At 41.7% G+C, this 16,419-nt stretch overlaps 1 protein-coding gene across 14 annotated transcripts in view; it reads left to right on the top strand.

Annotated features, from left to right (window-relative positions):
• cdc42bpa (CDC42 binding protein kinase alpha) overlaps nt 1-12,442 on the top strand; it is a 174,841-nt gene extending 162,399 nt beyond the window's left edge. For 8 of the 14 annotated variants that reach the window (XM_062972916.1, XM_062972902.1, XM_016990694.2 and 5 more), the window contains 3 exons: nt 925-1,045; nt 5,643-5,800; nt 8,011-12,442. In XM_062972916.1, coding sequence (XP_062828986.1) covers nt 925-1,045; nt 5,643-5,800; nt 8,011-8,142 — 411 coding nt within the window. In that variant the 3' untranslated portion in view covers nt 8,143-12,442. The remainder of the gene's footprint in view (nt 1-924; nt 1,046-5,642; nt 5,801-8,010) is intronic. The other 6 variants (XM_016990695.2, XM_062972939.1, XM_016990691.2 and 3 more) reach the window with 1 other exon arrangement.
• Nucleotides 12,443-16,419: the final 3,977 nt, after the last annotated feature.

The following is a 16,419-nucleotide window of genomic DNA, read 5'->3' as shown; positions in this document are numbered from 1 at the left end:
TTAAGTATTGGCTGCTTCTGTTCAGGAAACAGAAGTGCGATTTGATAGATGAAAACCAAACAAGATCATTTTCCAGAAGATCTATCCAAGATCATCTTCTCAACTGTTGTCTTGGCAAAAAAAACCTCTGTGTATTAGAAATCCCTAAAAGATACCATGCAGTACAGGAATGATACATTTAAATGAGCTCTGTAGAAAAGGCCAATCATCTTCATGGATTCTATTTATATTTCTGAGAATGACAAAGCTGAATGCTTGAAATGGTTGCAGTTCCTGGAATTTCATATGTGCAAATGTTGTATTGTATAAATGTATTGTAATTGTCAAATCAAGATGCAACTGAATATAATTCTTCAATAAAAGATGTTACAGTGTCTTATTATTTGTTCATGATCATTCCAGCAACTTTCTTAAAGGGGAATCCTGAAAATGATCTCAGTACATATATTCTTCCTAATCAGTGTGTTGCAAAAGATTCCTTAGAGCTAAGATGCTTGATATTTAGCGAGAGAGAGAACTGAAATAGAAAAAATACATAGCAAATGAAAATATTAATGTATTTTTACTAGGCAAGGCCATCAGTTTCACTAGTTCTTGCCTGAAGTACACAAGTAAAAATTCACAGATACCATATGGATAGCAACAGTCATACCAGTCAAAAGAATTTCAGGTTCCTGAAACATTGACTGACCTCTTGTTTACTTATGTCCCTTTATAATTCAGTACTTTGCAGTCACTATTGACTGTAGCATTCACTGTGCTTATTTATAGAACTTAACCTTTGCAGACTTGCCTAGTTACTATCTGGATAACTTTGAAGGTCAAGTCATTGTTGACAATTTGTTTGGCACTGTAGTTTTCTAACCATATTTCTGCTATAAATGAATTTGGGTTTTTTTTCCGTTCCTCTTCCCTTCTCTTTAGCAGAACCTTCGTCCTCAGGAAAGTCGGACCATGTTCAGTGGTTCTGTCAGTATCCCATCAATCACAAAAACCCGCACTGAACCAGGACGTTCCATGAGTGCTAGCAGTGGGTTAGCAGCAAGTAAGTTTTAGGCCTCTGTCTTGTGCCAGGCAGCTGTATTCACAATTTTAGAGGGCAAATATGTATTTGACAGCTTTTTTGGGGGGGGGGGGGGGGGGGAAGTGTTAAGAACATGTCTATTAGGGATTGCAGATGGCAGGTATTGTGTATACCTAGTAGTGAAATGAATTTTAACAAAGAATAACCAAAGATCAATGACTGGAATTCTGTAAGGGACCTATGTATGTGTAATAACCAGTTACAGTACAGTGTGCCCTCACTTTTCGCGGGGGTTAGGTTCCAGACCTGCCCGCGAAAAGTGAAAAACCGCAAAGTAGCGGCACTCTATTTATTTCAATAAATATAGCCCCCCTCCGTCCCTCTTTTCCTCTTTTAACATACTGTACTGTATTTCTTGTTGTTCCTGAGGCAATGAGGCGCAGGCAGAGCCTACTGGCGATGAGGCGCAGGCAGAGCCTACTGGCGCTGCCTGCAGGCGGCTGAGGAGGAAGTGCAGGCCGGGTCACGTGCCTCAAACTGAGTCCTTTTGTGCCTGTGAGGGGAGGGCGGGCCGGATGGGAAAATCCACGAAACAGCGAATCCGCGAAACCCGAACCGCAAATTAGCGAGGGAGCACTGTATTACGCAGTGAATCCCATCCCAGTCCATCTGTCGTCATTTAATAGGAATCAGCCACTACTATTGATGAAGAACTGCTCCTCTGTCACTTAGGAAGCATCTGAGTTTTGTTTCCACCCTCTGCCATGAGTGAACTTCATCACTGTGCGATTGGAGTGGGAAGAGCAGCCAGCTGCTTCTTGAGTGACAGGAACAGGTCCTCATTGAGGTCAGCTTCTGCCTCTTGGTATATAGGAATTGGGGAACCTTCATGATATCTACATGATCTCTAAATCAGGGCTTCTTCAACTGGATCTTGACCCCAAATGGACTTTAGCTCAGTGTTGGGGTCACGAAAAATAATTTTCAGAACACCACTCATTTCCACATACAGTAGAGTCTCACTTATCCAACGTAAACGGGCCGGCAGAATGTTGGATAAGTGAATATGTTGGATAATAAGGAGGCATTAAGGAAAAGCCTATTAAACATCAAATTAGGTTATGATTTTACAAATTAAACACCAAAACATCATGTTATACAACAAATGTGACAGAAAAAGTAGTTCAATACGCAGTAATGCTATATAGTAATTACTGTATTTACAAATTTAGCACGGAAATATCACAATATATTGAAAACATTGACTACAAAAATGCGTTGGATAATCCAGAACGTTGGATAAGCGAGTGTTGGATAAGTGAGACTCTACTGTATCTGTTAGCAATAATGTGCAGTGTTTACGGTGGACTCATAAAAAGGAGAATCAGCCTGTTTAGTAAACCTTGCAAATGCTAATTTATCATTAGTAAATGTTTGGTTTTTATACCTATTTTATATACCACAAAAATGTATTGGTGTTTGTACGTGCCATAGGGCTCTGGGTATTACATGCTTTTCAAAGAAAATAAATATGTAGAGAGTTGGTCATTATGTACTGCTCATTGGAAAACACAATGCGCTGAAATTATTTCTGTTTGCACAAGTGGTTCATTTTTGGAATAGGTTTGTATCAAAACATCACCTTCGAAACTCTCAGTTGTTGGCATGGTACCTGTTTGTGTTGGCAAAGAACACCATAACAAAAATCTGTTATGAACTCAATATTAGAAAGATGGAGAAGGATTTTTAGAATACTTATTGGTGCATTTATTGAAATACTTCTTCTTCTGCCTTTATGACAGAGTTTTCAAAGTAACCTCTGGAACAATATTTTAAAAAACCAAGTCAATATTAAACCAAATCAGTCTTAAAATCAGCCATAAAACTCAAATAAAAAGCAGCATATTTGTTTTTCTGTCAACCCTAACTGCAAAATTCAGTTAACAAAATCACAGCATGTAAGCCTAAGGGGATATAGTACTACATGTGATACTTGGTATCTTAGAGGTGATTAGTCATTCTGCTTTTATCCATTAGTGTAATTGGGCTTTCTTCCTGGCCCCTCTCTATTCAGGGACCTCTGGGATGCCTAAAACTTTCTCTGAATGTTTTCTCAGTTCACTATGGGGCAGGTGTTGCAGGGGTATACAAAAGGGAGAAGTGACCAGAAATACCCTTCCGCTAATGGAAGCAGTTTTGCCAGTAGAACTGACTGCATTTCCTCCCATACAGTAGCTGTTAGCTTTGCAAACCCCAAATTGCTTTGATATTTCAGACTTTCATTTGAAAAAATACAAATAAACGTTGCTTTAAAAAAAACAATGCCAGTGATTAAATATTTGAATCGATAAGGCAACTCTGTATGCATACAAAGCACAGGAGACTTGATCAAAACTTTTGAGTGATTTCCAGTCTTTATCTCCATTATCTCCAATAGGATTTTTGCACGAAGAGGACATGATCTGGTCAGTTAATTAAGAAGATGATAATATGACAGGGAAATTTGACAGCTAGGAGCCCATTCTTGATGATCTACCAACCTGTGACTCTATAATCATAGAGTTGAAAGAGACCACATGGACCATCCAGTCTGACTCCTGCCATGTAGGAACACACAATCAAAGCACTCCCAACAGATAGCCATCAAGCCTTTGCTTAAAAACCTCCAGAAAAGGAGACTCCACATTCCTATGAAGCATATTCCACAGTTGAACAGCTCTTACCTAATGTTCATGTAGAATCTCTTTTCTTGCAATTAGAATCCTTTTCTCCTTGTCCTAGTATCCGGAGCAGCAGAAAACAAGCCTGCCCCCTCCTTAATGTGTCATCTTTTCAAATATTTAAACATGGCTATCATGCCCTTCTCAGCTTCTTTTTTCTCCAAGCAGAACATATCCAGTTCCCACAGCCATTCCTCATAGAGATTTGCTTCCAGACCTTAGCATTCTGGTCATCCTTCTTTGAGAACCACAGTGGCACAGTGGGTAAAACCCTTGTGCCAGCTGAACTGCTAACTTAAAGGGTGGTGGTTTGAATCTGTGAGATGGGGTGAGCTCCTGTCTGTCAGCCCTAGCTCATGCGGGGACATAAGAAAGTCCCCTGCAGGATGGTAACACATCTGGGCAACGTCTTTGAAGACAGCCGATTCTCTAACACCAGAAGCGATTTGCCTCAATTCACTTCTGATGCAATGAATAAATAATCCTTCTTTGAACACTCAGCTTATCAATATTCTTCTAGGGGGATCCCACAGGGAGCTATTCTCTCTCCTCTATTATTTAACGTCTATATGCGACTGCTTGCCTGACTGGTGTGGAGCTTTGGGCTCGAGTGCCACCAGTACGCTGATGACACAGCTCATTCTGAGGATAGAGGGCCGGCCGGACTCCGTACCCGATAGTTTCCATCAGTGCCTTGAGGCCGTTACTGGATGGTTCCGTGCCAGTGAAGACGGAGATCCTTTGGCTGGGCCGTCCGGGTGGGAGGGAGATCCAGCTGCCTACCCTGGATGGCGAGACACTACATCCGTCATCTTCTGTAAAAACTCTTGGTGTCTTATTGGACCCTCTGCTCACAATGGAGGCCCAGGTCTCTGCTATGAGCAGATCTGCGTTTTTCCATCTACGTCAAGCTAGGCGACTGGTTCCCTACCGATCTAGGAACAACCTGGCTACGGTGATCCAGGCGACGATCATTTCGAGGCTCGACTACTGTAACGCCCTCTACATTGGCCTTCCTCTGTCAGTGATCCGGAAACTGAAGCTGGTGCAAAATGCAGCGGCTCATCTTCTCACCAGGGTGCCGGCAAGGTGGCGTATCACCCCAATTCTACAACAGCTGCACTGGCTACCAATTGAGTACCGGATTACTTTCAAGATACTGATACTAACCTTTATATGGTTTGGGGCCGGCATACCTGAGGGCCCGCTTATCCCCCTACCAACCCCAGAGATTACTTCGGTCCGAAGACCAAAATTTGCTTGAAGTCCCTAACATACGGACTTATCATTTGTCTTCTACTAGGCAGAGAGCCTTCTCAATTGTAGCCCCTCATTTATGGAATGCCTTGCCAGTTGAAACTCGAACTATCCGAGAACTACTTGCCTTTCGGAAAGCCTGCAAAACCTTTCTCTTCCGATAAGCTTTCGATGGGTGAAAAACTCGGGGCTATGTCTGTTTTTATTGTTGTTTTATTGTTTTTACTGTTATTTTAAAGCTAATTGTATTGTTTTAATCTATTTCTGTAAATCGCTCCGAGCCAAACTGGGAGTAGCGGTATACAAGTCTAATACATAAATAAATAAATAAATAAATAAATAAATAAATAAATAAATAAATAAATTATGGTGCCCAGAACAGGACAGATCTGACCAAACCAAGATAGAGTGGTACTATGACTTCCCATGATCTAGACCAGGCATGGGCAAACTTGGGCCCTCCAGGTGTTTTGGACTTCATCTCCCACAATTCCTAACACCCAGTAAACTATTAGGAATTGTGGGCGTTGAAGTCCAAAACACCTGGGGGGTCGAAGTTTGCCCATTCCTGATCTAGACACTATACTGCTATTGATGTCTTTGTGTGTGCTGCATAACTACATTTCTGAATGCTTTTCTAGGATCATCTGCGCAAAATGGCAGTGCTTTGCGGAGGGAATTCTCAGGAGGTAGTTATGGAGCAAAGCGTCAGCCCATGACGTCCCCTTCGGATGGCTCCTTGTCTTCTGGTGGAATGGACCAAGGAAGTGATGCACCAGCGAGGGACTATGAGAGAGAGGTGGGTATAACACAGGAAGGAAGGGTAGGGAGACTAGAACTAGCCCCAGTTCAGCAATCAGCTGTGCTGGAGTAAGCCTGAGATGGACCTGCAGAGGTCCTGCACTGCTCAGTGGTCTCTAGAACAAAATCCACAAGTACTGCTGTTAGAGAAAGCTTTGGAACATGGCAGAAAAGTCTCTCTCAAAGCATCTGTATATTGATATGGATTTATTCCATTGACCTTTCAGGTGGACTAGTGGATTTTTCCTTCCTTTTGTTTTTAAGTAAAGATAAAGGTGAGCCTTGCAAATACATTAAAGAGAGGTACTATTTCTTCTGACAGTTAAAACATGTTAAGACTTAATCATAACAAAGCTAGGTATTTTCAAGTGCCGCTGATTCACTGAGAAAGATGCAAACGCTTGCTTAGCTATCTCATTTAAATGAATACAATTTTTGTGGGATTGTGTTCAATATGTGCAGGGAAAGTTTATAGGAAAATATGGTAGAAATAATAAGTTATATCCACATTCAGTAATACTGCTTTTATTGCCAAGAAATCTTTATTTTGGAATATAAGCATCATCTGAAAATCTAGAATGTTGATTGTTTTGTAGAATTAACAATGGATGGATTAATTGTATGAAATAGGTGACATATATGTGATTGGAATGTAGAGAAGGAAGACTTTCATTGTCGTAGTGGTAGACTTATATTTCCCATACACAGACAGCTGCTACTGTGTCTTGGAATAAGTAAAGTAAGATGAAATTGGAGGGAGGATGATCCTGTTGCATCATAAAAGAGCCTCCCCCAAGTTGGTGCCACCCAAATGTTTTGCACTTCAATATCAAACATTCACAGATATATGATAACTGAGTATATTGGCTGAGAATGTGGAAAGCTGTATATCCAGAAGATGCCAAGATTGGCCTAAAATTTAGTCAGTGTTCCAGACAAAGACACAGGAAATGTCTTCTATGAACTGATCACTCAATGCATACAGCTACCACTTCTGCCATGAAATCTTAGTGTTAAGTTGAAGTGTGTCTGTATCTCTTCAAACCCTTCCTCTTTCATCCTACCGATATCTCTCCAGCCCCCCTTTCCTCTTTCTTCCTAACAACATCTCCCCCAAATCCCTTTATTCTTTATTCCTATTAATATCTCTCCAAGCACCCTTTCTTCTTTCTTCATCTTCTGTGTATCTCCCCAGCATCCCTTTCCTTCATCCTCCATGTATCGCTCCACTCTCCTCTCCTTTCCTTCATATCTGACACTACTTTAATTGCCATGGCTCAATGCTGTATAATCCTGGGCTTTGTAGTTTGGTTAGGCAGCAGCATTCTTTGGCAGAGAAGGCTAAAGACCTTGTAAAACTACAGTTCCCAGGACTGCATAGCATTTAGCCAGGGTGGTAATAATGATATCAAACTGCGTTCATTACCTCTTTCTCTGGTTTTCCTTTCCATCACTGAAAGTTTTAGTGTTCTAACACTTTTGTTTTTAAACAAGGAATTCTAATCACACAGCAAGTGTAATTGCACCTTTTTTGGACAAATTACAAAAAGGGCACTTTTTGCCACTGCAGTGCACACTGGGCCTGTTCCGACTTACATACAAAGTCAACTTAAGAACAAAAGTACAGAACCTATCTTGTATGTAACTCGGGGACTGCCTGCATTGTAGTTATTGGTGTCAGAAGAAATATTACCTGGTCAACTACGTAAACAAAACATTTCACGCCTTTCCTGATAACCATGAAACAAACAAATGAAAATAAATAAAGAAAAATCAAGTTTGTAACAGCAGCCCCAACATACACAGAGAAATCTAGATTGTTGGTCTGGAGTTATCTAGACATACAAAACATACTCGTGAGGAAATCCAATTTTTGAATAAATACAGGGTGTTTGAAAAAGAACTCCCTGATTTTAAGTATAAACACATTAAAACTAGGTGTTGTATTTTGGTTTTATTGTCTCTCAAGTAGTGATCCAGAGCTTTCTGGGACAATACAGATTCCAAAGAAAGTCCAGGCGTCTGTGCTTTTGGTGTTAGGACACTGGAGGGCAGGGAGGGGAGAAACATAGAGATGCCTCCACATGATTCGTACACTTTTTGTCCTCTTTCTCCCATTTTGTGGGTCTCTTCCCCGTCCCACCCCAACCCATTTTAGACCTTTTGACCTTGCTCACTGACATGTTTCTTGCATTTTTTGGGCTGCAGGACTCTGACTCTCCAAGGCATTCGACAGCTTCTAACAGCTCCAACCTGAGCAGCCCTCCCAGCCCCATATCTCCTCACAAGACCAAGAGCCTCTCCTTAGAGAGCTCTGACCATGTGAGTTGGGACACTTGAACTGCTTCAACATTCAGACTTGACACCTCAGCAGCCTGTTGTCCCCTGACTTTCCATTTGCTCTCACTGCTATCATCCCGCAACGTTCCTCCCAAAAGTAACTATGGGAGGGAAGGATGGGAGGAAGAGAATATGTTTGCCTTCTCTGGCGCACGCAGCATAAAATCTCTGCTCTTTCCTCATTCAGTAACAACAGCGAGCAAGAAAAAACCTTGGTGGAGGGCAGTTGGGCAGGCTGTTATGTGGGAAATATTGATATATTTGTATTAGTATCTATTTTATTTCATAGGATAACAGCTGTTTTTATTATTATGGACATATTCCATATCACACCACCACTCAAAAAAATCCACAGTAGTATAGACTGACTAAAACACATTATGTATAGGGAAAAAACAGATAGATTTTGCTTTGACACACACAGTATCATATTCTATTTTTCCAAAATTAGCTCAGCAACACTGCTCCATCTCTGGCAGTGGGGCAAGAATTACCCTGTAAAGGGTAGAGACACATGCTTACAGCCAATCACTCCGTTTGAATGTCAGTCTGATTGTTGCCAGCAAATCCATATTGGTTTTTTAAAAAATGATGCATATTTTTTCCTACAGTACAGAGTTTAAGTAAATACGCAAAATTAAGAGTTAGTACATATGTATATAATAAAAGAAAAAGCATTGTAATGCAGCAGAAAATGGGTTCCTATTTAAGAGATCCTTAATTTAAGAAGACTTGTGTTGTTCCCTTTTTCATTCTAAATAATCTACAGATTGAGAGTTGATTTAAATATACAATATGGCACTGGATAAAAACATAGAGCCTGGAGAAAGACTCGATTCTCACAATGTGCTCTGTAACATTTCTTTCCCCATCAGTAAAACTAAAGCCATAATCCTCACTTCTAAATTATCTCTGCCTTTTGTCTGTGATCTAGTTCATTCTGCAATCACCCCCTCCCCCACTACCAATGTCAAGGATGGCTTAGCTTAGAAATCCGGACTCAGCCATGAGCAACAGTGGTGGAAACATAGCCAAAGTCAGTGCGGATAGGTTGGAAAAAGTTGGAACTGGGCTTTAAAGACATTCTGGCCATTTAGCAACCAGCAAATCTATTTCACATTTGGTGGGCTTACTATTATCAGCCAAATGTAATCAACAGTTGTTCTAAAACAGAATATTTTAAATATCTGCTGATTGCCCATGCCTAAACAAATCTGTTGTTGTTAGCCTTTTACTTTGCTAGAATCCTTGGTAGCTCAAGACTTCTAGTCTGGAGATTTTCATTACTGTTGTCTTCCCATGTGTGTGTAATGTTATTGCTGTTAAATGATGACTGGAACCAGAAGAGAAACACTTGACATGATAAAACCTTTATCTCTGGATGGCAGACATTAAAGACCATCATTAATTAAATAAGCAGTTATAAATGTATCATGCAAACAGAAAACAAAACCAAGTCAACTTTCACAACTTTTTGAGCAAGATGAGAGTGCAGTTTTGCCCTAGATTGATGTGATTTTTCTTGGAAATACAGCTTCCATTCAACATAATCAAGCTCAAGTTGATAAAGAATTGAATGGTTGTGTATCAGTGGAGAATATTCCATGGCATTTTGATAACCCTTCCTGGCTGCTATCAAACCATTCCAAATCTTTTTGACCAGAAGGCAAAGCAACAAAATTAATGGCGTAGCCTATGTTCCCTTTGAAAATTGTCAACTGCAGTCATGCAAGGTACAGTTTCATTAGAACTATGTGATACAGATCGTCTTTTATCATATAGTTGTATTAGTCTGCTGATGGCTGATTCTGTGTCTTTTTTCTGCATTGAGTGGATTGCCAAATTCAAAGCTACCATTTAGCTATTTTATACTGAGGAGAACTTTCAGGTGGGGTGAACACAAACTGTTTCTATGGAGTATGGTGGTGTCCTAATCCTGTCTTGTCAAATTTGGCTTGTCAAGAATTTTAAAACTGATATATGTTTTGTTGTCACAGGTGTAAACTACAGTTTCTGCTTTGTATCTCATGACAACAGTTATACCTGATAAGCTAATTTCATGATCCACTGGCTTGCCAGATGCTATCAGGGCACAGGGTCTCTGAGATTCATTGGCTATGCTTTCTTTTGAGCATTCACTATCAAGCAAAAGGTTCTGCTTCAAGGTGCTTTTATTCCTCCCTGTGGTGCTCCTCCTGCCCACCTTCAACACCTTTCTGAAGAGCTTAACATGTTGTGCTTCATACACAGTGCTATTTACATGCACACATATTGGAGGGTTTTTAAGGCCTGGAGCTCTTCAGGTGGGCTGAGTGGTTTTCTACTTCAAAGGTTTTCTTGGAAGTCCACACCAAATCTGTGGTAACTCCTCTGTGTTTCGCCTGAGCATTTAAACTAAGTCAGTGCCTGCCTTTCTAGGAAAAACATAAATTTACAAGAAGCAACTGCAAAAATATTAGCCCCTAACAGTTTCATTGTATGTGATGTTGAGCCATTTCACAGATAATTGCTGTGATATCTTCATCCTAGGAGGCACCAAGACACTGTGATATGGTCTGAATACTTGTTTCTGGCTGTGACCAATACAGATGCTTTAATACCTCCAATACATGTTGCTGGTGAATTTGAGATTTGCTACAATGCACTGCTCAGCTTTCATTCATGTGAATGCATTTCTCCAAGCATTTTGGCACCCCTTAAATGGATACTAATTTGATTAACACCTGTTTGTGTACGTAATTTACAATGTTTTCCCTAAATGAAAGGATTTTCTTTGAGTTGGTTCAGCGCTTCCTTATCCCATTATTCTTGAGACTCAATAAATTGGGTTTTAATTGTAGAATATCTTCAAAGCATACAGGTCTTGCCTCAGGCTCCATTGTGCATTTCTGTAGTAAAGACACATGCAGTACCTATATATGTCATTCATTTTCCTTTTCAAAGCACAATCCTGTTTTGTTTTTTTAAAGAATTCTACTGAATTATTTTGTTAGCTGGCTTCTTCTAAAGATTGTTTTGTGCGATAATTTTTCTGTGTTCCTAACCAGCGTCTTTTTAGGACAGGACTTTTGGTTTGGGGGAATACAGATGACATTTCTGTTAAACTCTCAGGTATGTGAAAGTAGCAGGATGTCTTCACATGATAATCATGACATGCAATAATGTATTTGTAGAATGAGATTCATCACAGATGCATCCTTGGTGCAATCAGAGTTTTTGGTCTGTAGTGATGTGAGTTTGGGTGAGAGATTGAAATCATGATGATGGTTTATGACCCTGAATGTGGAAAAAAAAACAATTGTGTCTTTTTAGACAGTGAGTTGAAAACAACAACCCAGCTACAGTACCTCAGTTTCTTTTTCTGGTCTGTCATTAAGTCAGAAATTGGAAACCCCAAATCTGGCCTGCTGCAAGGACCTTCTTAGCCTTAGGAAATTTCACCATGAGTGAAAGTAACCTCTGTATAACCTGGCTTCCATATATGGATGCCCTGCTTGGAGACCTCAGGAAGCACACATGCCTTGGGGTGAATGTCATTGAGAGGCTCATGTCCAAAGTTGAGCTCAGTGGAAGTAGGTGCCATGCCTAAAGGCTATTGGGACAGTAGCCAGTTTCATCCCTGAAGCATCACAACTATCAGGTTTTTTCCTGGTAGATAGATCTGTGTTTCTAACTCCAAGCCTACAAGGGAGCCTTCAAAGATCAGATATGCTGTCAATTTTCAACTTTTTAGACCATGTTGTGCATTAAAGCAACTTCACACGACTTGTCACCCACCATGTCTTTCTTTATGGAAACTCTCCCTTCCTGCACAAGGACTTGCCTCAGTCATGGGGAAGCAATCCACAACCAAAAAGCAGTTTTTGGGTATTTCACAGCAATTATAACCTGCCTTTATATGTATGATGGTTTCATATCATTTATTTTTAAAAAAAGGTATTTTTAGGGATTTTTTGCATTGTAATATTATTGTACAGTTTTGCATGGCCTAGATGTAATCACTTTTTTTGTTTTGTTTTAGAGTATAAAAGCTGACAAGTGTGCGTGTGGGGAAAGATACTGCTTTTTGCCTCTTCTCACTCTTCTCTTATTTTTTGATTTATGCCCTCAGTGTTGTAGGGGACATTGTAAGAAATTCTCTGCTCCAGAACAATGATGTAGATTCTATTGCACAGAAATATTTAAGGTGGATCAGTCAATGATGTAATAAATGACAGGCCACCAATATTTTATGTTGGTAACACTTAATATTAACCTACTTTGATGTATTGCAATAAAACAGGGAACTATTAGAAATACAGATGGTTTGTCTTTTTTCCCTTGAATTTTCTGGATTGAGTGGATAGGGGTGAAACTGTAGAAGAGCTATATAAATGTAGACTTTGAGAACTATCTCACCTTAGAAGCATCAGCAAAGACTGTTTTTGGAAGATTTGATGTGCTGTCTCACGACATCATTTCTCCACAAGGCCAGCCATTGTCTCCCTGTGCAGTTCCCTGCTTGCAGGTCTGCAGTGTGAATGGGAAGGGAGCAAGTATAAGGGGTGGCAGAAAAGGAACACATGAAATGGGAAATGCTTAGGAGGATAGTACAGTTTCATTGTACAGATAGAGGCCAAAGATTGTTGGATGCAGAAGTAAAGAAATTTGACAGCAACATCATCTTGAAACTAGGACCTTCCGAACAGAGTAAACACATGTCTAAGACGAAGGTGCTTCTTACAGACTCATTGGACATGCTTCGTTGGAAGGCTTTATGGCTGAATTTCAGGGTTAAACCATATACTTTTGTGTTACTCAAGAATGCTCAATAGTGGTTGCTTTTGGATGCTCGTTTCAGAAAAGGCACTAAAATATTTTTTCAGGCTTCTTAACAAGCACTCTTGCAGAACAGCAGTACCATGTTGGTGATATAGTATTTAATAGCGTTGTCTAATGGCTGTGCATATTGTCTACAAAGCAATATACCAAATTTAAGCCAGTAGTGAAATATGTGCAGGATTGTGTGGATTTCAACTATTTTTAAGGGCAGGCTTAACAGAAGGTTGTTTTGTGCCTCCAGAAGGAGTTATGCTAATATACTGATGCAAAATATTATCAGTATTTCCTTCTTAATGTATAGACCAGACTTATGTTGTCCAAATACCCCCATAGGCAAGCAAGATAGTGGACTAGGAGAGGTTTATTCTTTCCTTTGAGCAATTTTCCTGACATTAATATCCCCTGTTCTATTTAACTCCTGCAAAGAGTTAATTTGCTGCAAGGAAGCATTTCAGCCAAACGGTGGTTTAAGAATGGGAATAAGAGGGAGTAGACCTTTCTCCAAACCAACTCTTACCTACAAACATTCTGCAAGTGCTACTGCTGAAAGAAAAATCACCCTAACCTAAAAGTGGTAAATATGAAGTATGTATGAGTATCTGTAGGTGATTCTGAGATGTAAGAACTGTCTCCAAGAATCTGAAACATCTTGTGATCACACTTCTTCTTACATATTGTTCCCTTTTGTGAATCATGGAAGCTCATCTAGTAGATTGGGAGATGTTAATGTATGAATATTTTCAACAAGAACTGTCAGCAGTGCTTAAAGTAGGCCTGCACCAACTGCAGTCCTCCAACTCTCATAATTCCTAGCCGTCGAGCAAGCTGGCTAGGGCATCTGGGAGTTGGAGGTCAAAATCACTGTAGGGCTGCAGTTTACATTCCAACACCTGTTCAGTGGCTTGCACTGATGAGCTTCGTTATACTTGGAATGATACGATGTCAATTATAGTTGCCATTCTGGGAAAATTTCAAACAATTTTGTTTTTTCTTCCTGTACTCTGTGAATACACACTAGTGGAGATGACTGCGCCTGCGCAGGCTCCAACAGAAACCCTTCCAAGCTAAAAGTTTGAATTTTGGCGGTAACCCCGCCCCTCTCCCCACAGGGCATATAAGGCAGCCCTGAGCGCTTACTCACCAGTTCCTTTTTTTCTGCCGCAAAGCTCGCTTCGGACTCTTCGTTCTCTGATGTCTACCACGCTCTTCAAGCGCTGCACCAAGTGTGCGGCTAAGATTCGAGACTCCAATGGCCACGCCAAGTGCCTCCTTGGCGAGGGCCACGTTGTCAGCTCCTGCCGCCACTGCTTAGCCTTCACGGCTCAAGCCAGAAAGAACAGGGTGGCCAGACTTAAGGCGCTTCTTTACCAGAAGACGCTCGTGTCCGAACCTGCTACTTCGGCCTCTGTGTCGACATCAGCCTCAGCTCCTCAAAAGGCACCCTCCATCTCTTCAAAGACTTCCAGGGCTTCGAAGGCCACTAAGCCCTCGAGACTGGCCTGTACAGTGACTACTGCTGCGGTATCGACTCGGTCAGGCAAGGTTGGCCCTTCCTTGACCTCGAGTTCTCTGGCATCAGTGACGTCGACATGGTCCCATGTGGCCTCACCGCCTTCAACCTCAGCAATGAAGATCACCTTTAAAAGGGCCCATGAGGAGTCATGACATGCACAGTCGGACTTGGCAGCTGCTTGCCCGATCCCGCCTGCACCGGGCAGATCCATGCGGGCCCCTTCCAAACAGCCCCCTGCCAAGAAGCACATGACTCAACACTCTTCTTCAGCCTCTTCTAAGAGAGACGTTCCTTCCTCCTCGGCCACCTCGTCGAGAAGGTCGTCGCCCATCCAACTGGCGCAACTGGTTCGATTGGCTTCCCAGTCTCCATCTCAGCAGTTGTCTGAAGGATTCACCCCACCACTCGACTCAAACAGTGGTCAGGGTATCCGTGCCGGAGGGCCCTCCGCAGCACCGCCAGGCTCGTCAACAGTTGTTTCCTCCGGTGCCTACCCCAGAGCGAGGAAGACAGGCTACTTGATTGGCTTAAGCTGCCCAGGCCTTGGCCTCTAAGGACCCTCGGCCATCTACTGTTGCTGCTATTGAGGCTCCGCCACCTCCAGAAACTATGGTTTCCTCTCCTTGGTCCCCTCAAGGTACCAAGGACAATGAGCAGGACAATGACCACCCGGAATCAGTACTCTCGGCCTTGGTCTTGTCCTTAGGCCTTGATCTCTCACCTCCCCATGATGCCTACGAGGTCGACCCGCCCTCTCCAATAGACAATGTTCAGGCTTTCTCCAATCAGATGGTTAGAATAGCGGACGCCCTGGGCCTCGAGATCAAGCAAACTTCTAAGGCAGTGACCAACCCTGTTTTCAAAAGGGTCCAAGCACAGGCCCCTCCAGCCACCTTGTTGCCTTTCCTTCCATACCTACTGGATGTTATCCAGTCATCCTGGAAGACCCCCTCTTCGATACCGCCAACCTCGAAGAGGATCAAGGCATGGTATCGTACGGATGATGACGCCCTCGAATGGCTCAAACACCACCCGGATCCGAACTCAATGGTCGTCAAAGCGGCCCAATCCTCTGCTTGCCAGTCAAACACGCTGAGCGACAGAGAGGGAAAAAGATTTGACGCAGTGGGTCGAAAGCTTTACTCCGGAGCCCTTCTCCTCTGCAGAATGGCTAACTATGGAGCATGCATGGGGGCCTACCAACAGATACTTTGGGAAAAGGCCCAGCCCTTCTTCGCAAACTTTGTGATGAAGACTGCTCGGTCCTCACGACGCTGCATCAGGAGGCTGATTAGCTGGCTCACCACCAAATCCAAATGGCCAAACACACCAGTGATACCGCTGGCAAGATGATTGCCCATGGAGTCGCAATTCGACGTCACCTGTGGCTAAGATCCTCGGGACTTTTATCCTCCTCCAGGCAGGTCATAGAGGATCTTTCGTTCGATGCCCTTGGCCTGTTCAACGCTGGTACCAACGACAAACTTAAGTCTAACCAAGACTTTAAAATTCTAGCTGCCATCAGTGGTGGACCTGCGAGAAAATAAAAGAATTTTGGAAGACCGTACACCAAATGACACAGGAAATTGTGGGAATAAAATTTAAATTAGAACCGGAAATGTACTTATTAAGCTTCACAAATTCAATTTTTTTTTAAAAAAAATGAAGATAGAATGTTTTTTTATATAAGCACAGCAGCAAGATTAACAATAGCAAAGATCTGGAAAGGGAAAAGACTTCCAACCCCCGAGGAATGGATAATAAGGATATTGGACATAGTACAAATGGATAAATTAACACAAAAAAATAAGAGAGGGAAAAAATAAAATAGATTGGACAAACTTGACAAGATTTCTGATAAAAAATGAAGAATGGACTTCACGATAGACCTGTCTACCATATAAAATGGACGAAACAAAGAGACAAAGGGAAAACATGAATAT

Source organism: Anolis carolinensis, chromosome 1 (genome assembly GCF_035594765.1).
Source record: "Anolis carolinensis isolate JA03-04 chromosome 1, rAnoCar3.1.pri, whole genome shotgun sequence".
Classification (NCBI taxonomy): domain Eukaryota; kingdom Metazoa; phylum Chordata; class Lepidosauria; order Squamata; family Dactyloidae; genus Anolis; species Anolis carolinensis.
Note: the sequence above shows the minus strand (reverse complement) of the source record. Positions and strands in the feature narration are given on the sequence as shown.